The sequence below is a fragment of the Podarcis erhardii genome (assembly GCF_964252035.2).
Source record: "Podarcis erhardii genome assembly, chromosome: 9".
Taxonomy (NCBI): Eukaryota; Metazoa; Chordata; class Lepidosauria; order Squamata; family Lacertidae; genus Podarcis; species Podarcis erhardii.
This window is the reverse complement of record NC_138512.1, coordinates 70,695,700-70,722,783: the sequence shown is the minus strand read 5'-3', so window position 1 is coordinate 70,722,783 and position 27,084 is coordinate 70,695,700. Positions and strand designations below refer to the sequence as shown.

Below are 27,084 nucleotides of genomic sequence, written 5' to 3'. Positions count from 1 at the left end.
AAGAGTTTTTGCTTAACCGAGGTTCAATTCAGGGGGTACAATCAGTTTTTGGCATGGCACAGCCACAGAACAATGAAAAAAGTTCTCGGACCCAGGGGAATTAATTGATAAACAATACAATACATTCAAGATATGGATCAAGCAAAAATGTGAATGAGCCCTAAATTTGCTTCAGCTATAGCCTACTACACATTATTCCTGTGTCACTAGAATTTCTCTTCTACTTAAATTTTTACTGCATTACACTGGGAAAGCAGGAGGGCAGGGGTCCTAACCAGCTTTCTTCCACCCCAGAATTCTCACCCTAAAAGGTTTAATGAATCCTAAGAGAAATCTAGTAAACAATCCATGTCCTGCATTGGTATAATCAAGGGTTTCTGTGTATTCACCAGACAGTGTTTGCTTGTAACTTTTCAGTGATGTACTTGCAGAACAGCATTACTGAGACACTTACTGGACGATCTCCAGCTGGCTTTCGATGTTGCTTGCATGGCTGCGAGAGCTGTTCAGCTTTTCGTTCAGAGCTTCCAATTCCTGTTCATGCGCACTTATCAGTCTCTCAACACTGTTATTAAAACCCCCCCACAAAAAACAGAAATGCAATAGTAAGACATCTGTGATCTATCTGTAGAGAAGGCAGTGGCAAAAACAGAGGGCTTATCCACACTTCACTTTGTCTCATTGCTTCTCACTGCTCCCCAGAGAAAAAATTGTTCCACCTCTAAAGAATGGGTTTTCCCTTGGAAGGGAACGAGGCAAGGGGAAAATTGCTCGGACCCATGCCTAAAAAAGGGTGTGTGAAGCAGAAAACCTCTCAACCTCATGCTTTCTATGCACAGCACAAGAAGACATGTGGGCAAATCCTCAGTCATTCTTTAGAGTGATAAAGAAACAACTTAGGATGAAGCAATGCAGATAGCAGGTGGCTTGGTTTCTAATGTCTCTGGGATTGTACATTCTTGCAGGGAAAAGTAAAGCTCTGTGTTCGGGGACAATCTAGGCTGGGTACACACCTCACATCTTTCCCCCAAATAATCCTGGGAACTGAAGTTTGTTAAGTGTTACGGGGTCCTCGCTGCGGGATCACATTCACCCAGTGCTATACCAGCTGCACTGGCTCCCAGTGGAGTACAGGATCAGGTGTAAGGTGCTGGTTTTAACCTTTAAAGCCCTATACGGCCTAGGACCCTTGTACCTACGGGACCGCCTCTCCTGGTATGTCCCATGGAGGACCTTACGGTCTTCAAACAAAAACATCTTGGAGGTCCCGGGCCACAGAGAGGTTAGGCTGGCCTCAATCAGAGCCAGGGCTTTTTCGGCTGTGGCTCCGATCTGGTGGAACCCTCTGTCACAGGAGACTAGGGCCCTGCAGGACTTGACATCTTTCTGCAGGGCCTGCAAGACAGAGCTGTTCCACCAGGCCTTTGGCCAGGGCACAGCCTGACCCCCTCCTTTGGCAATCCTCACCGAACACTAGCCCAATGGTTGCCATTGATCTGATTTGATCTGATTTTATAATGAAATGATTTTAGAATGTTGTATCATTTTACTGTTGTTAGCTGCTCTGAGCCCGGCTTTGGCTGGGGAGGGCGGAATATAAATAAATTATTATTATTATTATTATTAGGATAGCAGCTCTGTGAGGGGTAAACTACCGTTCCCAAGATTCTGCACACAGCCCGGTCCCCATGGGAGGAAAGTCTTTCATTTATCCCTGATGGGAGTTCAGCCATCAGGTTTCGCTAGACAAGCACAGGGCTAGTACAGAGAGGGTTCTTAAACTTCCAAAGAGGACCCTCTGTGTGCCCACTTCCCCGGACTCCTCTGGGCAGGAATTATGTAGCAAAGGAGATAATATTTCATACTTCCTCCTGCCTCTGAGTTACTCTCTTCCATCATGCTTCCAAGCTAAGCAAACATATTTTGCTGAAGCTCCTGGTTTCAGCCAAGTTGCCGAGACTACCAACTTTTATTTTACTGTAACTTGGAAGTCGTTTTCTGCATACTATTTTGCTGTATTTCCTGCCTGCACTGAAATGTAAGTAAACCATAGCTGTCATCTTTTCCCTTTTTTAAAGGGAAATTCCCTTATTCCGAATAGGATTCCTCACAAGAAAAGGGAAAAGTTGACAGCTATGAAGTAAACCTTTTTTTGTTTTATCTTACTAAAAACTTGTGGTTCTTTCTGTGCAACAAGGGTGAGGAAAGGAGGTCAGCAGACCACAAATAAAAGGGATTAAAAGGTGCAATAGCCTAATTCCTAAGCATTAGTAAGATGCAAAAATATAGAAGTGTTTGCTAAAAAGAACTCTCAGCCCGTGACTTTTTGTATTTTTCCTACACACAGGATAGGAGGTTTAAATTTTAATCTACAGATTCAATCCTCAATTCATCTCCTACAAAGGGGGAACATAGAAGGCTGGAAGTTTCCATCCCTGCTACTCACCTTTCTATTTATCACTGCTAAGGCAGTGGGAAGGAGGAGGAGTAGTGAGGGAGACCTATTTCCCAAGCCAACCTCGTCTCAACTGACAACCATCTCCAGATCCAGCTTCTCTAACTCAAGATTGGATGTGCGGTGAGGTGGGAAAAGAAATGGGAACTCTCCCTGTCTATGAAACTGGATGGGCTTTTAAAGATTTACTGATTTATTAGATTTCTATCTCACCTTTCTTCCGAGAGTTCAAGGTGGCAGCATATTTTGACAAATGCAGTCATTTTCTTTGTTCTAAATTTTAGTCTTATGAATTATTTTCTAAACAAATATAGAGGGAGAAGATAAGAGCACAGTGTACCTCTCTTGTTGCTGTTGAAGCAAAGCTTCAGTTTTGCACTGTGATTCTCTCCTCACCATGTCCACTTGCTCTTCCATCTGTTGTTAATAAACAGTCATGAGTCACAACCAAGTGAGCAATTAGCCTTACCTAAATGTATCTCATAAAGGACCTTACAGCAGCCTATTTATAAAACACAAGCATTAAGGGGGATAGCAAAGTTTGTTGATTCAGCACTCCTATGTTTAGACCGATAAGAATCACATGGTGGTTTATCATTAACATGCAATCTGTGCTGACTGTGTATTCTGAATAACTCCAGCTGCATCTGTGGTGGGGTGGGAGGTGTATGGGGTGTCAGGGGAGGGCTAGTACCTCTGGTGGGGGACACATTGTGCTCCTTCTAGGGTAGTTTGTCCACCTTTGGTCCGCCACCTGACACTTAGCTCTCACCTGGGGCTCCTGGAAGCTGTCACCATGCAAAAGCAGCCACACCCCAGGGAATAGCTTTGATTGACCAGCTAAACCAGGTGAGGGTAGCTGATGGGTCTCAAACCCTCAAGATAGGGACTTATCCTGCATGCAAAGACAGGCTCTGGCGGATTGAGCAGATGAGACCAATAGCAGGTGTCACATAGAGGAGGGAGAAAGGTTGTTTTCTGCTGCTCCAGAGAAGCGGACATGGAGCAATGGTTCCAAATTACAAGAAAGAAGATTCCACCTAAACATTAGGAAGAACTTCCTGACAGTAAGAGCTGTTCGACAGTGGAATTTGCTGCCAAGGAGTGTGGTGGAGTCTCCTTCTTTGGAGGTCTTTAAGCAGAGGCTTGACAACCATAGGTCAGGAGTGCTCTGATGGTGTTTCCTGCTTGGCAAGGGGTTGGACTCGATGGCCCTTGTGGTCTCTTCCAACTCTATGATTCTATGATTTTATGATTCTAGGTACAGCAGTGGAGAAGGTGGTTTCTGCACATGCTGTAGAGCAGGGGTCAGCAAACTTTTTCAGCAGGGGGCTGATCCACTGTCCCTCAGACCTTGTGGGGGGCCGGACAATATTTTGGAAAAAAATAATGAATGGATTCCTATGCCCCACAAATAATCCAGAGACACATTTTAAATAAAAGGACACATTCTACTCATGTAAAAACATGCTGATTCCCGGACTGTCCCGGATTTAGAAGGCGATTGGGCCGGATCCGGCCCCCGGGCCTTAGTTTGCCTACCCATGATGTAGAGTAGCTGTTCTTAACCTGTGGGTCCCCAGATGTTGTTGGACTACAACTCCCATCATCCCTGAGCTCTGGCCTTGCTAGGTAGGGGTGATGGGAGTTGTAGTTCAACATCTGGGGACCACAGGTTGAGAAAGGCTGCTTTTCAAGTCTTTTCACAGTCTTCTTAACTGCAGCTCTATTGAAATAGATGAACGTGGTTACTCTTTAACTTTTTGCTTTTCCAGCACAAAGGTATTCGAAGTCTCTAGTCAGTTCTTTAATGTTTTCCGCATTCCAATTATTTCTGGTTTTTTGTAGCTCCAACGCTTAACAGTAAATCTTTCCCAGAGATAAAAAAGCAGCAACGATAAAGAGAAACGGGAGGGAGGGGGTTAACTTAAGCCTGGCAGGATATTTTTGGGAGAAGAAAAGGCTAAGGAATAGACCCTACACAAATCCAGAGTCGAGCTCCTAAGACAGTTAGATGGCCTCTTGTATGCCTCTCTCTGCTAACTCCTGCAGTCAAGCTGGTGCCAAACGTATTGTTCTGCTTTCCTTTGGATCACATCAGCAAGACAGGGGGTGGCCTTGTTGACTGGTCAGCCCAGGACCTCCATACACACTGCCCAGGCGTGCACCGTGGGGAGTTCACATCGGTGCTGCTAACTTTACCCTCAGAGTCGTACTCCATTGTCTCTTGAGACAGAAGGATGCAAACAACAACAACATCTGCACAAGATAAGCTTGTGGTTATTGCTCCCATCGTTGCTTATTCCAAGGTACTTGCCACAGCCTAGAAGCTGAAACAATAAAATGCCTCTACTTGGCCCTTTCTCCACCTGACAGAGGCTTCAACAACTGTCCTGTATGTGCTCCACAATTCACCACAGTGTCATCTTAATTGCCAGGCCTGTGATCACAGGAAGGGGAAGAGATTGCTGTGGTTCAGAGGCTTCAACACACATCCTATGGAAGTATGAGACTGGCTGCAGCCTATCACAGCTGTGTGCTTTCCAGATGTTTTGGTGAACAACTTCTGCCAGGCCCAGCCAGCATGGCCAATGGCCTGGGATGAACTGTAGTCCAAAGCATGTGGACGTTTTGGACCAGAGATTCGGGAAGGCATAATACCATGAGTATGATTGAGCCTAGTTGACTCCTCAGAGAGGCAATGGGTCTTCCAAGGTCTCAGGCTCTTTCCCAGCTCTGCTACCCAAGATTCTCCAAATGGAGATGTTAGTGATTGAAACTGGTACCTTTTGCATGCTGGGATGGAAAAACTGACCTGATCCTGACCCCCTTTGGGTGAGACATTTTCCTGTATAGTTTGGAACCAGACTGCTAAGGCATAGGTCCAGGGGTTTGCAGGTGTCATTGATCAGCTGATTGGCAGCACCCGCAATCCAGCTTTCAGCAAGGAGGCGTGACTATACCTGTCCTACACCTGATGTCACTTTGTCTTATGAGACTGGTGCTCTTTGGACTGGGGGGTCTGCAGCCATTTGCCATCCAGGCCAAAATGTATTCTCATACCCTACTGAACTATTAATTATAGTAATGAGAGTTTCCCATGGCCTTTGGATCCCAATAAACCATGATGAGGCATTCGGACTGGAAACTGGATCATTTTGGAGGCACTCCAACCAAAGCAAATGAAGTTGGCTGCAGACACGGAAAGGATGAGCACCCTAGGAAGATGTACAAAACTCCAGCAGAAGAAAAGGAAGAGGTTCAAGGTCTCCGTTTACATTTTTATAACTCCTTATTGGTGCCATCTGAATTATTTGTTGTAAGCTGCTATTTTTCTTGGGTCTGTGACAAAGAAATACATGGTTAAAAACACCCCTGTTCCACCATGCCATAGTCCTGGTCCACATTGGGCTCACTGTGGCTATTTAATATAAAATAAATAAATGCACAAGGTCAAACTAACAATGCATTTAACTTAATTGGAGTTTGGTGGAGTTTCTCTGAGGAAAAAACGGTTCTGCATAAATAAGAGAATAATAATACTTGCGGTTATTAACAATAATTTATTCATGTTAGGGCTTTAACACCCATTAAAATCTTAGTTGATTGTTCTGCTTTCATCAAATCCCAGCAATAAAAAAATATGACAGGAGGTAAGAATTCATTCTGGGCAGAGGTGGGTGAGATTCGGCAGAAGCTCAATGCCCCTTCCCACCTGCCTTTGCTGCCCTTTGAATACCCGCCCCCCAGCTCCAAACTCCAGCCTTATGAGGAGAGAGAGGTGACCCAAATTTTGACACATGGAATGGCCGTTTTCACACCAGGTCTGGCCCAGAGCCCAATCAGAGGTGCAATCCAGTTATCTGCATTTAAGCCTCAGTGTTTTCAGAGGGACCAGAGCGTGCATGGCTGTGCACCAGAATTGTGGCCGATGACACTGGCCAACAAAAAGGGATGCCACTGTGGTTAGATCCAAAATTGTTACCTAATTCTATCCTGTGAAATAGGATAATCAAGTGTAAAAATGACCACAGGATGTGAGCTGACCTTGTGCTCCCGTTACCTGGTTACAATCCAGCTGTCAATATGACCTTGGTTATGCCACCAGATTCCCTCCTGTCTTGAGTACACAGTGATCTTATGCTTAAATTTCATTCAGAATGAGTTGAAGGGCACTTACTGGAGTAAGCCTCGCTTTGAGCAGGGATATCTCTGTATCTAGATCTCGCAGAACTTTACTGAAAGCCCTGGGAAGGTTGCAGACGTGAAGGTTGGCAATGCTCTCCTGATCAAAGATCTTCTTTCCCGAACTTTCTTCATAGGCCAGTAGGACATTGCGAAGTTCCTGGAGGATGTCTTCATGGCCCTGTACCATCTTTTTCAGATGTTCTGTTTGGTTGTTGGCTTCCTTCAGCATCTCCTCCTGAAGGTGATTGGCTGTTTGCAGCTCATTGATTGTAGCCTTCAGCTTGCAATTGAGATCCTCTTGGGTTTGAGACTCTTTTCGCCTATTTATCAGAAAAGGAAGCATCCAGTGCAAATTCAGGGGCCTCTGACAACATCCCACAACTCTGTTTTGTGGTTTCTTTTGCAGCCTCAAAATAGGTGTACAGTCTTTTAGTGCTATTCTGGGTACACTTCTTTGCTGACCTAGACTATTGTACAAAGGTATAATTTACATAGATCTCCCCACCCACTTTTGCTTTTGGCTCCACCCACCAATGGCATGTGGCCTTTGGCAGGTTGCCCAGAAGCAAATGTGGTTCTTGGGCTGTAAAAGCTTTCTGTCCGTGGTCCCCACAAACCCGCAGCAATATGAAAAAGAAACCACTGTTAAACTTCTGATATGCCATCATCACAAGACAACTGAATGTGTAGCAAATTGACTCTGGAACTTCCCACTACCTGGGAAAATGGGAGGCCTGCAAAACAATACCAGCTACCTGAGTTGCACAGGGCACGGGGCCATTCCCAAGATGTTTTCTTTGATCCCAGGTCATAATTTTAGAGCCTAGCTGGGAAGCTGCAATTGGAATATGCAAATGGTCTTAGAACTGTGGCCCTCTGACAGGAGTGAGCCAGCAGTAAATCACACTGAGCAAGCTGGAGTTAACTCCTTATAAGCAAAACAGGATCTGCCTAGAAGTGGGAGGCCTAATGAGCACAGCAACTCAAGTTCTGCCCCCATGAAGTAGTTGCCGAGACTAAAGGTCCCTGCCTCCCCATAGACAGCTGTGTCTTCTCCTCTTCTGGGTCCTCCCCCCCCCCCCAAGCAATTGGAGACTGTGCCTGCTTGTCTGTATTTGCTCCTCTCGCTTCATGCCTCTCCTGGTTCTGGGAGATCAAGGGGAGGGGAGCGTGTTGCTGCAGGAGGTGGAGACACCCATGCTTCTTCATAAGCCTGACCTATCGCTGCCACAGACTCTCCCAGCTCGCTAAGCCCTGATACCTCTTCAGCATCTAACACCACCTCCTCCCAGTCTTCTCCCTCTGACCACTCATCACCATCCTACCACCACTCCCTGGGCTCTGAGCCTTCTTCAATTGGGGGTTCACTAGCTGGTTTTTCACGCCATTCCTCTGTGTTGAACCAGTCCATGATACCCTCTCTAGTTTGTACCATGAGGATGCTCACCTGAGATCAGTTATAGACTCTTTTTCCCTCGTTACCTCCCGAAGGTTTGTCTGCAACTCAATTATTGTCTGTCTTAAAGTTAATTTCTGTTGCTCATGCTGTTCTGTAGCCTGCGGGAAGCGAAATAAGATCATGAAACAGTATTAACAGTAGACAAAATGCAATTTGGGAAATGGAGCAAGGCAAATATTGGCGGCACTGCTCTAGGACAGATCTTCAGATTTGCAGAAGTCAGATAATTGTAATTAAGAGAAGGCTTGCTGCAGTTTTCCATGATGAATTATCCGGCTCTGGCTGTTTTGCTAATCTGATGAGCGCAAAAGGTATCATTTAGACATGGCAGACCATTTTCATTTAACAGAACCAAAGGGAGTCTGATCTATCCCTAGCCTTCAACAACTGTTACGATATGGATGCAATGCAGCTGCAAAGTGCTAGCTTGAAAAGTAAACATGATGGGAATGTTGGGGCTGCCCGTGGGAAACAGAGGGACAGTCAATTCACAGTGCGAAGCACCGGAATTAGCTCAGAGTGTAATATGAGCTCTTCCGTTTATTCCTGTCCAGGAAGTGCAGGAAGTTTTTGTCACTAGACTGCTGGAGCTTGAAGAGAGCAGTCACGTTTTTTGTAATGCTGCAAAGACAGAAATAAAGGCATGTAAATACGTTTCTGTCTATCTCTTTCCCCCTGCCCGGGGGTGGGGCAGGAAAGAGGGGGTGTGTTCTTCTCACGCTGAGAAGGATCACCTATCGAGACCTCGCCTGGATCTTGCTGGGGAATGCAGCCAGGGAGGTCAACAGGGAATCATGCCGGGTGCCTGGGAGAGTTGCCAGTTTCTCCTGATAAAGGCTTGATTTCTGACAACAACACCCCCTCATTTTCACAAACATGCACCACACGAAGGCATGCAGTTGCAGATTAAAATCCAGGCTCTGAAAGCATATCTGCAGAATAAAAACTAAACTAGTTAAACTGGGCTCCTGAACTGAGATGAAGAGAGGCTTTTTTACCCTTAACAAACAGTTCTCCGAGCACAATTCAAAGTGTTGGTGCTGACCTTTAAAGCCCTAAATGGCCTCGGTCCAGTATATCTGAAGGAGCGTCTCCTCCCCCATCATTCTGCCCGGACACTGAGGTCCAGCTCCGAGGGCCTTCTGGCGGTTCCCTCACTGCGAGAGGCCAAGTTACAGGGAACCAGGCAGAGGGCCTTCTTGGTAGTGGCGCCCGCCCTGTGGAATGCCCTCCCATCAGATGTCAAAGCGATAAACAACTACCTGACATTCAGAAGACATCTGAAGGCAGCCCTGTTCAGGGAAGTTTTTAATATGTGACATTTTAATGTATTTTTCATCTCTGTTGGAAGCCGCCCAGAGTGGCTGGGGAAACCCAGCCAGATGGGCGGGGTACAAATAATAAATTATTATTATTATTATTCTCAACATTTTGGTAGTGTAAACAATATCAATGTATGCATTTATTCATTAAAATTTTTCTATTAAAACTTCCTAAAAGTTGATGAAATTTGGAAAAAATTATAATTAATTATAAAACCCTTCCTGTATGATCCCAATCTGCTGCATTCAGATTTTCTTTGTGCATAACTTAAGTTACTTTGGTCTACGGTTTTGATTCTCCCGCCACCACCTTTAGTGCAGGGAATACACTGCCCTGGTTGTGATATCCACCCCCCGCAGTTAAATGACAATCAATACATGGAGAGCCTTTCTGCCAAGCTTGAAACTCACTTCATTTAGCTTCTTCTGCAGATCTCTGACTTGCTGAGAATATTCTTCCAAGATGGACTCAATGGACTCTTTCCCTTTCCCTGGACATTTCTTGGGCCTTTTACTGGTCTCCATGTCAATGTCCAATTCATATTTAGTGTATAAAATTTTGGGAGGGCTACTGCTGGTGGCAGCAGCAGCAGCAGCAGCAGCAGCAGCAGCAGCAGGGGCTGTACTACAGGTAGAACTTGTGGAGCCCTCCATCAGTGTGCCGAGCCTGGAAGATGGTGCGTTTGGGTTGCTCTTATATGCAGAAGAAGTGCCTATGGAAAACAACAAAGATGTTCAGGGCAGCTGAAGAAAGTGGAACAGTAGCAGTAGCAATAGCAGTGCAAGTGCAGTAAACAGCGGCTGGCTGCTTGCCTATTCCACAACCATTCACATGGCGGGGGGGGGGGGGAATTGAGAGCAAACAATAGGTTAGCTATTAGAGCAGGGTGTGCTGTGTTGGAATCTCCTCTGGTTGAGCATTTTATATCGCAGAATCATTCTGATAGGGATTTATTGTTCACAGTACTGTGGGTGAATCAGAAAACCATCAACAAACGACAAGATCATGAAAAACGCCTACGACAGAAAGAATCTCAATTCATTTTTATGTTTAAGACCATTCACCCTGAAGGACTCAATTCTGAACTGGATTTAAATTGTTTTATTTGATGTTTTCTTATTGTTGTTATACTGCTTTGTACCTTTAATTGAATTACTGCAATTCATTCTCCCTGTAATGAGTGCCACCTAGGAATGGTTACTTATGCTTCCGGTATCATGCAACTGGTAGCAGTGGTTACATATCCACATGACCACTGCTCCTTGTGCATTTTTCTAATCTATGGGGTATGTACCTTTGTCCTTCTTATTGTAGTTGTAGTATATGGATTGTAATGTGTGGAGTTTATATAGTTTTCATGTACACAGGTCATTGTTTCATATTTGAATTCTTTTGTAGTTGTGCTGAAGAAGATTCCAGCGCAACACTCAGATTATCCGGGATCACTGTCCGTTGTTATTCACCTACTACTTCGGCACCATGTACGCCTAAAATAAGTTTTACCGCTTAGCCCACAGGATAGCATCTATTACTTTGTTTCAACCATAGACTTATTATACTTCTGTGGACTTTCAAAGATTGACAGAGGTGTGTTCAATTGATTTCAAATATATGAAGAGTATTTACAAGTGCACACATTTTGTTTTTGCTACTAAATCATGTATATTATGCAATAAGAATTACAGTGCTATCTAGTATACTGGTCTGCGTGTTGCTTGTATTGTTTGTTGTATTAGAGCAGGAGTCGGCAACCTAAGACCCATGGGCCACAAGCAGCCCACGGGGGTCGTTTAACCGGCTCATGAGCTGCTCCTGAACCAAACCACCGGCTTGGCGAGTCCCCGTGCGCTGCGCTAAACCACCGCAGCGTGGCACGGGGACTTGCTTCCGCAGCGCCAAAAATTGCGTCTGTGCAGACACCAAAAATCATGGGTGCGATCCAGCCCACGGAGGGATTTCTGCTGGAGCGAACTGGCCCTGGCGAGCTAAACCTTGCCAACCCCTGTATTAGAGTCATGTACACAGAGTAGAACTGCCAACCTAGCAGTTCGAAAGCACGTCAAAGAGCAAGTAGAAGCCAGAAGCGGCTTAGTCATGCTGGCCACATGACCCGGAAGCTGTCTGCGGACAAACGCCGGCTCCCTCGGCCTATAGAGCGAGATGAGCGCGCAACCCCAGAGTCGGTCACGACTGGACCTAATGGTCAGGGGTCCCTTTACCTTTACACAGAGTAGAAGATGGCAGGATCCCCAAGGATGCGCCTTACGGGGAGCTAGCTTCAGCCACCAGGCTCGTTGACAGAGCAATTCTGTGCTACAAAAATGTGTGCAAATGTGACATGAAGGCTGGCAGACATCAAGCCTTCCATGTGGGAATCCCTTGCAAATGACCGCAGTGCCTGGAGACAGGCAGTCAGGTCAATGACCAGAGGAAGAATGACCGCTGTGAGGACCGCAGAGAGAGATGAAACACCACGGTGCATCTAAAGCAGCACAACTGGATGCCTTCATCTGCCCCAGCTGCAACAAAATATGTCTCTCCCGTATTGGTCTCTACAGCCACAGCAGGTGCTGTAACTCTCCAACGGTTTGACTTCACCCCCCTGTGGCACACTCTTCCAGTAACTCTCAAGGCAGGCAGTGTCAGGAGTTCAGCCTACACTCGAGTAGGACCCTGGCAGAGACACATGCCCAACTGGCATGTTCCCTCCCTATCGGTCGATCGTTCGGGAGCTTCATAAGCTTTCTTCAGCCCGAACATCACAGCGACCGATGCCAACAGACATTGGCACACTTAGGGATCTGCAGAGTTTGCACACCTTGCGTGACAGACCTCAGTGACTCAGCATTTTGGCTAATCTACTTTATTTACATATAAACACACACGGAGCACTGCAACATGGCTCCCTCTCTCTCTAGCATCAGACAGCAAAGAGAAAAAAACAAAGGACAATAGTCCCACTTCATGGAACACAGTAACACAAACATCCTGTTTCCGTCACTTCCCACTCTGTGGAGTCAAAACATATACTGTCATGTGAAAGACAACAATCCTATGACTGCAATTATGGAGCAGGAATCCTAACAGGCAGATGCCAACAGCAAGAGACAATATCCTTGTGGAAGTTGTAGTGTTTGTCTGAATTGAAGCAAGACATGGGCTGCGTTCTGGAAACTGTAGTTTGTTAAGGGTGCTGAAAACGGTATCTCTGTGAGAGAGAAACCATACGATGAATTAATTCTAGGAATAAGAAGGAATATATATAATTAAGGACTTTTATACATACAGCACTGAAGGAGCAATCAGTATAGGGCAGCGCTTTTGCTCATTATGGCATGAAGGCATGACAACACAAAAAAACTACAACTCCTATCTGTGAGCGTAGAAGTTGCACTGGAACTAGTAGACTTCAAAGTCCATAGGCCAAACAATCTTTGAACACCAACTTGCAGGAAAGATTCTGAAATTGTGGTGTGTAGAGCATGCACAAGCTTCAGGAAAAGAACTATTCAAACAGTTAAAGAAAAGGATGTATTGGGCCCACAGATAAGGGTCATGTTATTGCCTAATGGGCTTGATGAGGGTATCAACTGGATGACAGCTACAGATGTGATGGGAAACTCAGACTCTTAAATTTCCTGTGTTTTATATAAACCTTTCCTATTTTCCATTTGTATTGGGTTTAACTATAACATTTTTTTTGCTGTTGCAATTTATAATAATATTGTAGAATAATGTAGAATAAGCACTGGCAGGATAGTTTTAAAGAGTGAATCGGGTATATGAAAATTTAAGCAGGATGCTTATTACACTTGATTACCTTATTGGGTCAGGTATCTAATTTCTTGGAATGGTATAAAAATCCCAACCTTTTGAGCATAGACCTAGATCAGTTTGAGGGTATTTACTGTCTGAATGAAGAACTGGTTCGAGTATGTAACATATTAGAAGTGAGTTTTGCTCCATTTTTAAAATATATATCTCGCTAAACTGATCTAATCAACTCACTCTTTTGTTGAGTTTTAGCCAGGGCTGCCTGTTTGAAATTTAAGAGGCTTACCCTTTTCATTCATCTTTTGAACGCAACTAGTAGCTCTGAAATCACCTTGTTGCCTCTATGGTCAACTGCAAGGCATTCTCCATTTTTTAAAATTTATGTACATGCAGGTTGTACATACCTGAACTTGTCAAGAGGTTTGAAGGAGAGGAACACCCTTGACGTGTGAGGGATTCCACTGAGAATTTGGTTGCTTCTTCCTGCAGTTTCAAGGTCTCTTGGGTTTGCCTTTGCAGCGCTTCCCTGTAGAGTCAAAAGGCTGCATATGAGTAGAGACTATGCTGGATGGAAAGCAAAACACCGATGGACAACAAAAGAGGTTTAAAGATGCTCTCAAGGCAAATCTTAAAAAAAAAAAAGCAGTATAAGCACGGAAGATTGGAAACACTGGTCTGTGAGTGCTCCAGTTGGAGGACAGCCTTTACCAAAGGTGTTGTGGGTTTTGAAGATGCTCAAACTCAGGGCAAAAGGGAGAAACAAGCAAAGATGAAGGCATGTCTGGCAAACTCTCACCTTGATCAACTCCAGCCCGGAAACCTATGTCCCCACGTAGGTTTGGAAGGACGTGTGGATCCAGAATTGGCCTCCACAGTCACTTACGGACACACCGTTAAGACAGTGTTCATGTGAGACAATCTTACTTACAATCTACGAGTGATCGCCAAAGAAGAACTACACCACCTACAGGTGACTTGCACCTTACAGGAAAAGACACTCTGGAAATAACTTTCTGAGCCCTCTTCCTCCCTCCCAGAGCCTGCTAAGCAAGGTGGTGGGCAAGGCTCATTCCAGACAGGTAAGGATGGTTGCGGGGCGAGGGCAGTTCTGGGGTTTCCTGGCTTTATGTGATTTTGCGTTTATGCATTGACCCCAAAACAGAACCCTTCCAAAAAATGCGAGTTAAAAGGTAAAGGGACCCCTGACCATTAGGTCCAGTCGTGGCTGACTCTGGGGTTGCGGCGCTCATCTCGCTTTATTGGCCGAGGGAGCCGGCGTACAGCTTCCGGGTCATGTAGCCAGCATGACTAAGCCGCTTCTGGCGAACTAGAGCAGCGCACGGAAACGCCGTTTATCTTCCTGCCGGAGAGGTACCTATTTATCTACTTGCACTTTGACGTGCTTTCGAACTGCTAGGTTGGCAGGAGCAGGGACCGAGCAACGGGAGCTCACCCCGTTGCGGGGATTTTAACCGCCAACCTTCTGATCAGCAAGTCCTAGGCTCTGTGGTTTAACCCACAGCGCCACCCACGTCCCTCAAAATGTGAGATACTTGTACATTTATTCCATAATCTGGTCTAATATTTTCTTTCAGGTCACACTCCTAAATGTACAGTGACAGTTAAAAGCATTTGCACACTTCAGACCTTAACACATGCACTGTCTGCTGGACCTTTCTGAGAAATGATAGTGTCGACTAACAGATAAATCCTTTACTGCTAAATTCTCCCAAGAATCTATTAATTATCAAGGACATTCCTGTGCTCAAATTGTCAACTGCAGATTATTGACACCTCTGTAACAGGATAAAAGCAAGCAGGTACTACCTTAGTTCTTTAATATTCTTGCTCATTTTTGCAAAACCTGCAAACAACAACAATTATTTCATAAGAAATCAATTTGAGAAAGCCTCTGTGATAAAATTTACAAATGAATGCAAGAGCATTACAAATATACATGGGATACATTTATTTTAGAATCCAGCCATGGTTCTTAAATGTTACATATTTTAACAAACTGATTGTGTATTTTTAAAATTACGTGTTTTTGCTCTTTTCCATTTCAAAACAAACAAAAAGTTTAAGAAAAGCTCCTTTCACAAGAAAGCTTCTTTACTATAACTTTTTTTTTAAAAAATGAATACCTTGCCTTGTACTATTGAACAGGTGAGCAACCTGGAAAACAGGGACCAACCACATTTTATGTGGTCTCCCAAGCGTCATGAAACTGACCTAACTTTCCACCCCATCATGATTACTTCCTATCTGTTCATTTTATCCTTATTGTTCCTTGCCTTTTCAGGCTTTCTATGTAGTGTCTGAATAGTTGGAAGGAAACAGTATTTTACTGAATGAAAATACAGTAAGTGTATGGCTTACACACGCCTCCTTACTCAGCCAGTGCCAGATAACAGCAATAAAAATCTGATCTACCACCAAAATATTTATACCTCAAAAGGTGTTTGTCCTCTCCAAGAACCGCAAAAGGATTTCACGACAAACCTAAATAGATATAAACTTTATCAGCATTCAAAAGTCACACATACTTTTAGAAGGCAGAACCTTTAGAAAATCAAGATAAGAGATTTCACATTTTCAGGATACAGATTCCAATTTCAAGTTTAAAAGATGTAGTAGAAATTTGCTCAACTCTTTGCTTATGCAGGTGTGACACAAGAGGATGCAAACCAAAGCCAGATACATTTGACTGCTTTGCCTTTTTGACTTTTGGTCAGATCACCAATCAGCGCATCATGCTCAATGTGATGGATGACAAATCAGCAAAGTGCAGCAACTTTGCTGGCTCACAAAGTCTCAAAAACGCCCATGCAAGTCAGGAGGACTTTAGATGTTTCAACAAAGAGCCGCAAACAGTGGTGATGTGGAATTTGCCAAAGGGACTAGATGCAGAAGACAAGGAGAGTAGGACTAATTCTGTGCTCATGATGTGCTGGACTAGGAGGTGCCTAAAAGTTATTGAAAATAATACAATTGCCTTAAGTTTCATGGAGCCTGGATGTCCTAAAGGATCATAATATTTAATTAAAAATGAGGGATGTCAAAAAGCACTTGCATTGATGAAAATAAGATGCTAAGACCTTGCCTTTGCACTGTCCAGAAAAACTTATCAGGAGAACATTCTCAGGGGATCCTCCCACCATCATCCGCCAGGGAAAAGGGAGGCTTTGCTGATTCTCTAAAAGGCACAATCCAGTTTAACACATTTTGGCTATGTTGTAGACATTTGACCTTTTTATATAAATAAATTACATTTTTGTGCCTGTGCAACCACAAATGAATGGGAGGTCTTGCAAGAATACCTAAACCCGGGTGAACATTGATGCTCTGGAACAATGTGAACACTTATTAGGGGTAATTGTCCAGAATAATCTAGCTACTGTATATTCATGTAAGGAAAGGATATAAATCCCCAAGTGTGTACAAGAGTCTTGTATTTAAACACTCACCTTGTTGCCATTGGCAACCCGGAATTCCATGCAGCTAAGTGTGTGGAATTCTCTCAAGGAGAGTTAGCAGGTTTCACCTTCATCATCCTACTCAACTTCCTCACTGGGTATGGAGGAAGATAAAACAGGCTGGTGAAGAAGAAACTGTTTGGACAGCTACAAAAGTATGGAATTTATGCTAACCTTAACTCAGATATCAAAGAAATCTATACACTCAAGGACAGGTGGTAAGGGAAGAATTGGGAGGAAGGGTGTAGCAGTTTAACTTTTATTTCTTTACATAACACTGTATTCTTGAAAATCAATAAATATATGGGGGGAAAGCCTGTGTGTTCTGTCCTTCCTTTGGCAGTCTGCTGTGCTTTCAGTTTTGTTTTTTTTATTTTGCAGGCTACTACTGGGGAGGGGGGCTTATTTACAAGGCTGAAATACATATACTTATTTCTTTTTTAAATGGTTTTATTCCCCTTCCCCTGCACTCAGTATCGAGCTTTGAGGGGTGACCTAAGAAAAGCTGACAACTGAGCTCAATAACAGGCAAAGAGGTGCACTAGAATCGTTTAAATATGTTTTTATAGTAACAAGGTCTCTCTAGGGCATGTCAAATACATTCTTTTTTCATTTATTAATATGGTAGTGTAGAGTACTATAAGATGTTTGGGATCTGCCTTTCTTGATTCTCTTTTAAAATGCAATATATAAGGCCAATGCATAGGAGAAAAGAAAGTGAATGAATGAAGCTGGCTGAAATGGTGAAAAAGGAGAGAACACCAAGAGGACCATTCAGGATTTGGGAGGGGAGAAGGAATCATTTAGTAGTGAATTATAAAACCAGGATGTCAGAATTTTCTGTATTTGTGACATATTCACCTTGTTGGTGGTGCCACCCCTGGGGTGGGGAGACCGCCCAGTCGGTGCTGACCTTTGCACTTCCCCTGTTGTGAAATGATCTCCCTGGTGAGGTGAGCCTGTCTCCATCATTTATGACTTTCAGGATTTTTTATTTTTTAAAAAACCATCCCTCTTTGCCTAGACGTTAGTTGGCTGAAAGCCGCTTCTTGGCAACCCTGAGCTCACTGGTTGAGATGTTTTAAAACACTTTTAAAAAATCATGTTATTATTGATGTCGTTTGCTCTTTCAGGAGAAAAGGTGGGGTGTAAATAAAATAAATTAATATAGGGAAGCAGCTGTCAAGGAGACTTGAGGGGCTGACATAGGCAGGTCCCAGGCCTTTTGGACCCTTTGAGCAAAACAGCAGATTTAAGAACTCAACAATCAAGAAATCCATAATCTGGCATCCTAACCCACAATCCACTAGCAGTTACCCAGGGACCCGAGGACTGGGCCATGCCGACAAAGTCTGCACGCTCTGGGTCCTGCGAGGAAGAGGTGAAATTGTCAACAGTCCATACCTGTTGTATTGTAATAACTCTCAGAGAAAACCCACCAGTGCCGGATCTAGGACAGTGCGGCCGGTTCCCCTGCCAAGCCGAAGGGGCACAAAACGGAGAAGATTCATAACTGAGAAGATCCGTTTGGGGGCACCGGATTCTGGCCTCGCTCAGGGCACCATATGATGAAAGATGACCAAAATCCGCCCCAGCGTAGACATTCCTCAGAAACAGGAAAGCTAAGGGCAAACCCCCCCGAAAAAGGTATCGCAGGCAGGCCAGCTGACTGCCTCCCTGTCTTTCAAGTCCCAACACTTTCCCCTGCTAAATATGAAAACGTGGGTCCGGATGCTCCAAAAGCCTTGTCCGGCGGCTTGAACACCCTGCCAGGCCAAAAATCGAGAGGATAGGTAACCCCCCCCCCAAAAAAGCCCCAAAACGTAGCTCTGAGATTGTGTTGGTCACTTGACTAGGCGTTGGGCGGAGATGCTCCAATTCTTGAAAACCTTAGAACCGCAAGGTCAGTAAAGGTTATTTGGGGAGGGGCGGAAGAGTAGGGGGTGGTTGGCCCCTTGGCCTACAAGGAAACGCCATCTTCTCCTAGGCCCAAGGCCTGCGCCCCACCTGCTACGGACTGTCCTCTTCCCACTCCTCACCTGAAAGAGGATCCAAGTAGGGGAAGGAAGTGGACACACCTGGGGCAGGTGAACTAGGAGCCCACAGCAGCCCCTGCTGGTGGGAGGTGGAACTGCAAAGGCTTCGCTTAGGCCCAGGCCCTCCCTGCGCCACCTTATATTATATATATATATATATATATACACACACACACACACACACACACACACACACACACACATATATATATACCCCTTGAGTCCTAGTTAGTGGCAGAGGCATTTGTTTACTTGTTTTACTACTACAACAACAACAAAAGACCTCAATGTGGGTTTGCCAAAAGGAGAAAAGCAATAGAATTGGGGGTGGGGGTGGGGGTAGACACAGTCACGCTTTAAAAAAGAGATTGCTCTTTATTTATGTCATAACACACCGCTTGATTGCCAAAAACCACCAAAGAAAACCACTGAAAGCAACAGAAGTAATTAGATCATAATATTGTGGTGATGATATGATAGATAGGAGATTGGGTGCAACAGAAGGAGAGAAACAGCAACTCCGCGGAATAAAAGAGTGGGAAGTCGACAAAAAAAAAATCAGAGAAAAGACGAAATGGTGGTCTTGCCTGTATATGCTAAAAATGTTGATACTTAATAAAATATAATTGTAAAACAAAAACCACACGCCTCAAAGCAGGTTTACAAAAAGGTAAAAAAAAACCCCCAATAAAATCAAGGGAGGCGGGCTTTTAAAAAGATTGTTTATTTCATAATACACCACTTGACTGAAACAAACAACCAACCAAACAAACCTTCAAAGCGGGTTTACAGAAAAGTAACAAAAATAATAAAATCGAGGAAAAAAGCAGCCACACTGTAATGTTTGTGATAATGTGCAGGTGTCAGGTACATTAAGTGTTCAATCTGGAACTTTTAGGGTTGTCCCCCAAAATAATCTGCAACAGAAATTCACCCAGACTCTGATACAGTATGCAATGAGGGTAGGATATCTATATCTATCTATCTATCTATCTATCTATCTATCTATCTATCTATCTATCTATCTCTGCACACTGTGCTTCATGAGAAAGAAACCAAGGCGGTAAAAAGCCACCGTGTGAGAATCCAAGAAGGGGGAGGGTATCAGGCGGAAAAATCCCGCTGCAGTGCTAGCAGGAGATATGTAAAAAAGTGCAAAGATTGAAATAAATTTCCAAACAACAAAGTCCTATCCTGGGACTTGTTGCATTGCACCTACCTCTGAGAACGACACCTGCGGGGTTTGTGCCTTGCAGTCTTTTGCAATGTGCGAAAACGTTTGTTAGGCCAGGAGTTGTGAACTGCCTTGTGCGATGATGACCTTGCTCTGCACACACGAGGGGAGAAGGGACCACATTGCTTCTCTCCGAGGGCTGCCCTGCAGTTCATGCTTCCCTCCTTCTTTTGCACACGACACATGGGCCACAGTTGAATGCCAAACAGGACTCCTGAAGTGCAGAACCGTTGAGAGTCACCAGCCCTCCCTCTGGCTGGCGGTGTATGGAATAACCTAGGCAACAAACTCCACCTCTGATAGTAGCTGCTGTGTGCATGTGTGGGAACCAATGAATGCCACTTCTGGTGTTTGGTTTCTCCAGAAGACGGCTTTTGTTCATGCATCTCGGTAATTGCTGTGGAAGGAAACTGAATACTGCCATGCTACAGCGCTTGCTGATGTTTCTCTGCTGCTGGTCAGCATAAGCCCTTATGCACTTGGGGTTGGGGGGATTTATAGAACCTCCTATCAGAATACAGTGGTGCCTCAGGTTAAGTACTTAATTCGTTCCGGAGGTCCGTTCTTAACCTGAAACTTCTTAATCTGAAGCACCACTTTAGCTAATGGGGCCTCCTGCTGCCGCATCGCCGGAGCACGATTTCTGTTCTCATCCTGAAGCAAAGTTCTTTTTTTTTTTTAAATAATATTTATTGAGGTTTTAAAGGTTACACATGAAACAGAAAAACACCAAATTAAACAAAAACAAAACAATGTATCACAATAAAAAAGAATACAAAAATAGAAAAAAAATCAAGAAAAAAGAAAAAAACAAAAGCAAAAAACACATCAAACCTTCATATAATTTATGTTTCATTTGCTTGTTTCCTTGACCTCCTCCCACCTCCCTTTTTTGAATTCTAATTCAGTTAGATATTTCAGCAAATCCTTTCCCTCTTTATTTTGTCCTTATAATCTATCTTAATGTACTGTAATTTTACATTCTCTTCTTTCACCAATTAACAATCGGTTTTTACTTTTTTAAAAAAATCTTATTTCTCCTTGAAACTAATATATCTATTTGAACTTAATCTCTTAAAACATTTCCACTAGGGTCATAAAAATTTCATTCCACGATTTTTCTCTTCCTCCTGAAGCAAAGTTCTTAACCCAAGGTACTATTTCTGGGTTAGCGGAGTCTGTAACCTGAAGTGTATGTAACCTGAAGTGTATGTAACCCAAGGTACCACTGTAACGCACATTTGCAACATACGCAACAAAGAAACTGCACATATTCCTGTGTACTCTGCATCCAACACGCAGGATGCAGAATACACAGGTGAACACATCGGGTAAATCACACCCCATATTTATCCTGCATCTATCCCAACATGCTGTGTTTTGATGGCTCCCAAACCGAGAAAATGACCTGGCCGCGCTTTGAAGTGGTAATGTGGACCCAGGCACAGACTTGTTTTTCCTTGCTGTGAAACGCTGGATATTTCATACATTCTGCTTGCAAGGCCAGAATCTCTGATTAAGACTGGGTTTTCACAGCCAACCTACACATTACACAGTGGTACCTCGGGTTACAGACGCTTCAGGTTACAGACTCCGCTAACCCAGAAATAGTACCTCAGGTTAAGAACTTTGCTTCAGGATGAGAACAGAAACCGTGCAGCGGCAGCAGGAGGCCCCATTAGCTAAAGTGATACCTCAGGTTAAGAACAGTTTCAGGTTAAGAACGGACCTCCAGAACGAATTAAGTTCTTAACCCGAGGTACCACTGTACACAGAAACCTAAGTATTAGAATCCCAGCAGCTGTTGTTTCTAGTTGAAGATGCTTTGGGCAAGGGAGAGTTTTGGGAAGAGAAGAGGCAGAAAAGATGCTTTATTATCCCCAAGTTTGCTGCTTTTATGTCATGGCTTCCTACCCTAGCTGTGGGGGCTTGTAATGCAGCAGGAAACCTTTATGGCGCATTTCTGGTGATTTGTGGTCCTGATGCTATCAAGGCAGTCACACGCTTTCAATGCTGTTTGCACCTGCAAAGGTTTTGGGGCGGTTGCACAGCTTCATTACCAATCAGAAAGAGAGAGAGAGAGCATGATATAGTGGTTAGTGCATTGGATTTCAGCTGTATAGCTCAGTTGGTTAAAGCATGGTGCTGATAACGCCAAGGTTGCAGGTTCAATCCCTGTATGGACCAGCTACATATTCCTGCATTGCAGGGGGCTGGACTCATTCAGGGGTCAGCAAGCTTTTTCAGCAGGGGGCCAGTCCACTGTCCCTCAGACCTTGTGGGGGGCCGGACTGTATTTTGAAGAAAAAAATGAACGAATTCCTATGCCCCACAAGTAACCCAGAGATGCATTTTAAATAAAAGGACACATTCTACTCATGTAAAAACATGCTGATTCCTGGAACGTCCACGGGCTTGATTTAGAAGGCGATTGGGCCAGATCCAACCCCCGGGCCTTTGTTTGCCTACCCATGGACTAGATGATGCTCAGGGTCCCTTCCAACTTTACAGTTCTGTGACTGAGACAAGGGTTGGAATCCCCACTCGGCAATGAAGCACCCTGGGAAACTGGTTGGCCACTCTGAGAAGCGGAGTGCTGGACTGGTTAGGCTTTTGGCAGGCTCGTTCCGATCATACTCTATCCCCTACCCTCCTTCTCACATTGAACAACATCTTCTCCATCCAATTCTTCATTTATCTTTCCCCTCTGTCTGCCATGATGAATAAAAAATATAAGGTAATGAAAAAAGAGAATAGAAAGGCAGGTGGGATGCTTGGTAGTGTCATCGAAGGTCAGACTACAGGCTCATTATCAAATTCCTGAATTAGGGAACTTCCCCCCTCAGAGAGATGAGAGATTTTCAAGCTTTTCAAGAGTTCATCACCTTGTTTTTAAAGGAGGAAAACACCGGGGGGGGGGGGGAATTCTGAATCAAATGTTGTACTAAAATATTTAAAGCAGCAAAGCGGCTCCCGTCTGTCCCTCCTCCGTAGCTCGCTTTAAAGCAGCAAAGCGGACAGGAGCCACCCGCTTTGCTGCTTTAGAGGAGGAAAAAAGTGTGTCTTATGGAGTGAAAAATACGGTACTTAATGTATGGGGGGCATTTAGATTTCCATTGTTGCAAAACCAAGCACTTCAGCTCAAGTACTTGAGTGAAAAGAAGTGAAAAGTACTTTTACCTATTTTGCTTCCAGAGTGGTTCCATACAATTCATCTGCACAGATTTTGGGTCTCCATGACACAAAATGAGGTATAACACCTTAGGAAAGTAGTGAGAGGCTCACAAAAGAAGCCCTTGCCTCATATTAAAAAGGGATTTTGCATGATATTTTCAGTATTCAGAATGTGCATTTTGAAGAGTCCATCGTGCAATGTACTGAGACCCACAAGACAAACCACAGCGCTACTCTCCTTCAGTTCACCTGGTGCAGTGTTGGAGCCAGGCCTGAGAGGTGAATTAAGAAAAATCCCAAACCCTCTTTTGAGAATTAGGAACATGCGGAAGTTTGTGGTGTTTGTCATTGGGTTAATGTAATTTTTTTGGAAATTCAAAATACGGAACATTTGTTTTATGTTATATTTAGTGACTGCCAGTGTCATCATCTTGAGACACTGGTATTAGGCAAGGACCTCTCTTTTATCCTCCCTCTGCCCTCCCTCACCTCAACAAATATATTGAGAAAATAGACTACCTTCTTTGCATCACAGCTCGTGTGTTTTAGCTGAATGTCTACTATCCCATTAACAGATCTGATTCATTCAGAACTTGCTGTAAACCATTTGACTGAAGAGCACACAACAGCTGTCTCAAGAAATAGAGTACACATAAGCGGTTATCAAGAACACACACCATCTCTTCAACAAGTCAACTAAAAGTTTGTTGGAAATAACGTTTATTATAACCGATGCAATTCATACAAAAATTCATTAGTACTTAGTAGGCCCCTCCAGACATCATTTTTTTATTGCGCACATTCATAATAATTTGTGCTTGCAATGCCAGTGTGGTGCAGTGGTTGCAGTGTCAGTCTAGGATCTGGGTTCAAATCCCCACTTGGCCGTGGAGCTCACAGGGTGGCTTTGGGGCAGCTACTGCCTCTCCGCCCAACCTACCTCACACGGCTGTTGTGGGAATTAATTGGGGAGGGGGGAAACCATGTACCACCTTCGGCTCATTGAGAAAATGGTGGGACATAAATATAATAAATAAAAAAATTGGGTTTTCCTTCCAATATTGTTTCCACCTGCAAATATTTTGGGGCGATCTTGCCGCTCTGTTTCCAATCAGTGCATATCCTGCAATGTCCTGCTAAAATCCCATCACCTTTTATGCCACAAATGTTCTGGTTTATTTTTGTTCTGCTTTGGCTGTGCTGGGGAGGGAGCAAAGCTCAGTGGCAGAAGGTCTTCCTTGCAAGCTGAGGGTCCCATTTTCATTCTCTGTCATATCTAGGTAGGAGTTGGGAAAGACTCGTGCCTAAAATACTAGGATGGCTGAACATTGTGCTCCTCAAATTCTTCTTATATGAATTCAAGCATGATCTAAATGGGGTGCTTTCTTACTGAGTGTGTCTAAATTGAGGGCAAGCTCCCTCTTATGTGCAACACAAGCCAAATGAAGCTGGTCAGCTGTCGGACTTCTTTTTCATTTGCATGTAGCCAAATCCTTGAACTTGCTGAGATATTTGTTCAATAAACATAGGCTCTTGGGAAGATGCATATACAGGGTTCCTCCCATTTACGTGTGTTCAATCTACATGCAGCTCTGGAAACCTGGAAGTGGAGGGGGAGACCTGATGAGCCTCAACAAGCCAGAGGCACAGCGGGGCTTTGCTGAGTCTCCCAGCTGACGTGCAGGAAAGTGGTGGTTCATGGGACAGGTGACTCCCCATTTTATGCAATTTCCCTGATGGGTGCATGGGTTCAAAATGTAACCCCGCATATATGGGGGAGCCGCTTGTATTTGCAAAACGTAAGACTGTATCATTAACTAGGCAGAGGGCCTTCTCGGTAGCGGCGCCCACCCTGTGGAATCCCCTCCCATTAGCTGTCAAGGAAATAGAGAACTATCTGACTTTTAGAAGGCATCTGAAGGCAGCCCTGTTTAGGGAAGTTTTTAATGGCTGGTGTTTTATCGCATTTTTAACATTCTGTTGGGAGCTGCCCAGAGTGGCTGTTGAAACCCAGCCAGATGGGCAGGGTATAAATAATAAATGATTAAAATAATAATAATAATAATAATAATAATAATAATAATAATAATAATAATATTTTAATCATTTATTATTTATACCCCGTCACTCTGGGCAGTTTCAATAAAAAGATTAAAAATACATTAAAGCACTTACAGCACTGATTGAGAAGAGTGCTCCATCAAGACTGCCCACCTCTTTCTTGTCCATGTTGTCAACCGCCCTGTGATCTCCTGATGAAAGGTGCTCTATAAATTTAATAAACAATGATAACAGATAGCACTGAGCCAGATGGGTCAGTGGTGTGATTCTGTATAAGGCAGCTTCTTATGCTCCTATTGCTCCTCTGGAGATCAATAATGTAGGATTGGGAAGCATCGCAGAACAACTAATAAAGCAGAACACATCCACTATTTTTGCACTATTCATGTGGCAAGAAAATGATGCAGAATATGCCTGCAATAAAACACCAGTCTGGAGTGGCCCTAGGTCCCAGGTTACCCATGATAACTGCCACAGTCTCGCTCCCTGCTATAATATCAGGGTAATAACTTGAGAAGTCAACACTGCACTTTTACCGTACACCAGGAACCATCCCTGGAAAACTGGGCTTCTTCCACATGATTTTCTGCAGGGGTTTCTCTTGTTAGGAAGAAGCATCTCTACTGCAGGTCCCATCATGCCACCGGGACCACATGGGAAGCACATCTTAACAGAATCCTCATTCTTCATGAAATTACTATTTCACACCACAGCAACCAACCCGTAATGGTAAATACTATTTCATTTGTCGTTTCTACATACACCATCCTTAACATTAGGATTGGGGAACTGTCAGCCCTTGAGACGTTGCTGGACTCCAACTCTTACCACTTGGTGTGAGGATGGTAAGAGGGTGTTTGTTCGTGTAATGGTCCCTTGGCAGTGGCATTCTGCAATGGGCAGCAAAAAAAGAGGCGTCGAAATCTTGCCTCTCCTCCTGTCCCCATCTACCGCTGCTAACAGATGAGTGCTTCAGAAACAGGAGGGAGTTCTCTGGGTTTGCGATTCACAGCAACCACCCACATTGGGGGTAAAGGTAAAGGGACCATTAGGTCCAGTCGTGGACGACTCTGGGGTTGTGGCGCTCATCTCGCTTTATTGGCCAAGGGAGCCGGCGTACAGTTTCCGGGTCATGTGGCCAGCATGACTAAGCCGCTTCTGGCAAGCCAGAGCAGCACACGGAAACGCCGTTTACCTTCCCGCCAGAGCAGTACCTATTTATCTACTTGCACTTTGCGCTTTTGAACTGCTAGGTTGGCAGGAGCTGGGACTGAGCAACGGGAGCTCACCCTGTCATGAGGATTCGAACTGCTGACCTTCTGATCGGCAAGTCCTAGGCTCTGTGGTTTAACCCACAGCGCCGCCTGCGTCCCTCACATTGGGGGTGCCCCCCCAAAAAAAATCATGGGAGGAGGGCTGCATCAGGTCCACAGGTTTACCACATTTGAAAGACTGAATCACGTGGGATATTCAGATCTTATGGTAAGCTGCCGTATCATTGCTATACCTCTCTAGGTAATGCATGACTTGGAAGGAGAGAAATACTTAACACCTAAAAAACACCTATACTGTAATACTGTACCGGGTTATCAAAATTGTTCTTATTTGCTTGTTTCAAGGAAGTCAGTGTCTTCACAGTAAGACGGATTTCAAACAGCCCCAGCCCAGACCATGCTTGGTGATTATTAAAGGCCTTGGCCTCTAAATTGGGAATAGATGCTGCACTTTCTGGCCGTGTCACTGAAAAGGGGCTTTGGCTCTGCAGTGTAAAAGGCTCACTGGAGGAAGAATTAAAATGTCAGGAGTATGGTCTAAGGAAGGGAATGCAAGTGATTGCTTTACCCGGTAATGAGAGTCACTTCCATATCCCAATATTCATGTTCTCTAATAATAATAAAAATAAA

The 27,084-nt window shown here is 44.2% G+C and overlaps 1 protein-coding gene and 1 long non-coding RNA gene across 10 annotated transcripts in view; one reads left to right on the top strand and one right to left on the bottom strand.

Moving 5' to 3' along the window:
* The window catches only part of CCDC158 (coiled-coil domain containing 158), a 51,316-nt gene extending 30,904 nt beyond the window's left edge, over window positions 1–20,412 (bottom strand). Inside the window, exons 1-9 of one of the 9 annotated variants that reach the window (XM_081876629.1) lie at window positions 19,931–20,410; window positions 15,650–15,701; window positions 15,027–15,063; window positions 13,604–13,725; window positions 9,836–10,137; window positions 8,091–8,200; window positions 6,636–6,963; window positions 2,796–2,872; window positions 455–565 (exon numbers count right to left, since the gene is read on the bottom strand). In XM_081876629.1, the coding sequence (XP_081732755.1) occupies window positions 455–565; window positions 2,796–2,872; window positions 6,636–6,963; window positions 8,091–8,200; window positions 9,836–10,137; window positions 13,604–13,725; window positions 15,027–15,052 (1,076 nt within the window). In that variant the 5' untranslated portion in view covers window positions 15,053–15,063; window positions 15,650–15,701; window positions 19,931–20,410. Of the gene's footprint in view, window positions 1–454; window positions 566–2,795; window positions 2,873–6,635; window positions 6,964–8,090; window positions 8,201–9,835; window positions 10,138–13,603; window positions 13,726–15,026; window positions 15,064–15,649; window positions 15,702–16,302; window positions 16,407–17,536; window positions 17,573–18,079; window positions 18,675–18,714; window positions 18,735–19,930 lie in introns of those variants that run through there. The other 8 variants (XM_081876635.1, XM_081876633.1, XM_081876630.1 and 5 more) reach the window with 8 other exon arrangements.
* Window positions 20,413–23,828: 3,416 nt separating this feature from the next.
* On the top strand, window positions 23,829–27,084 carry LOC309350433. The gene is made up of 2 exons (XR_014160365.1): window positions 23,829–24,725; window positions 25,270–27,084. It is a non-coding gene; the product is annotated as an uncharacterized lncRNA (long non-coding RNA).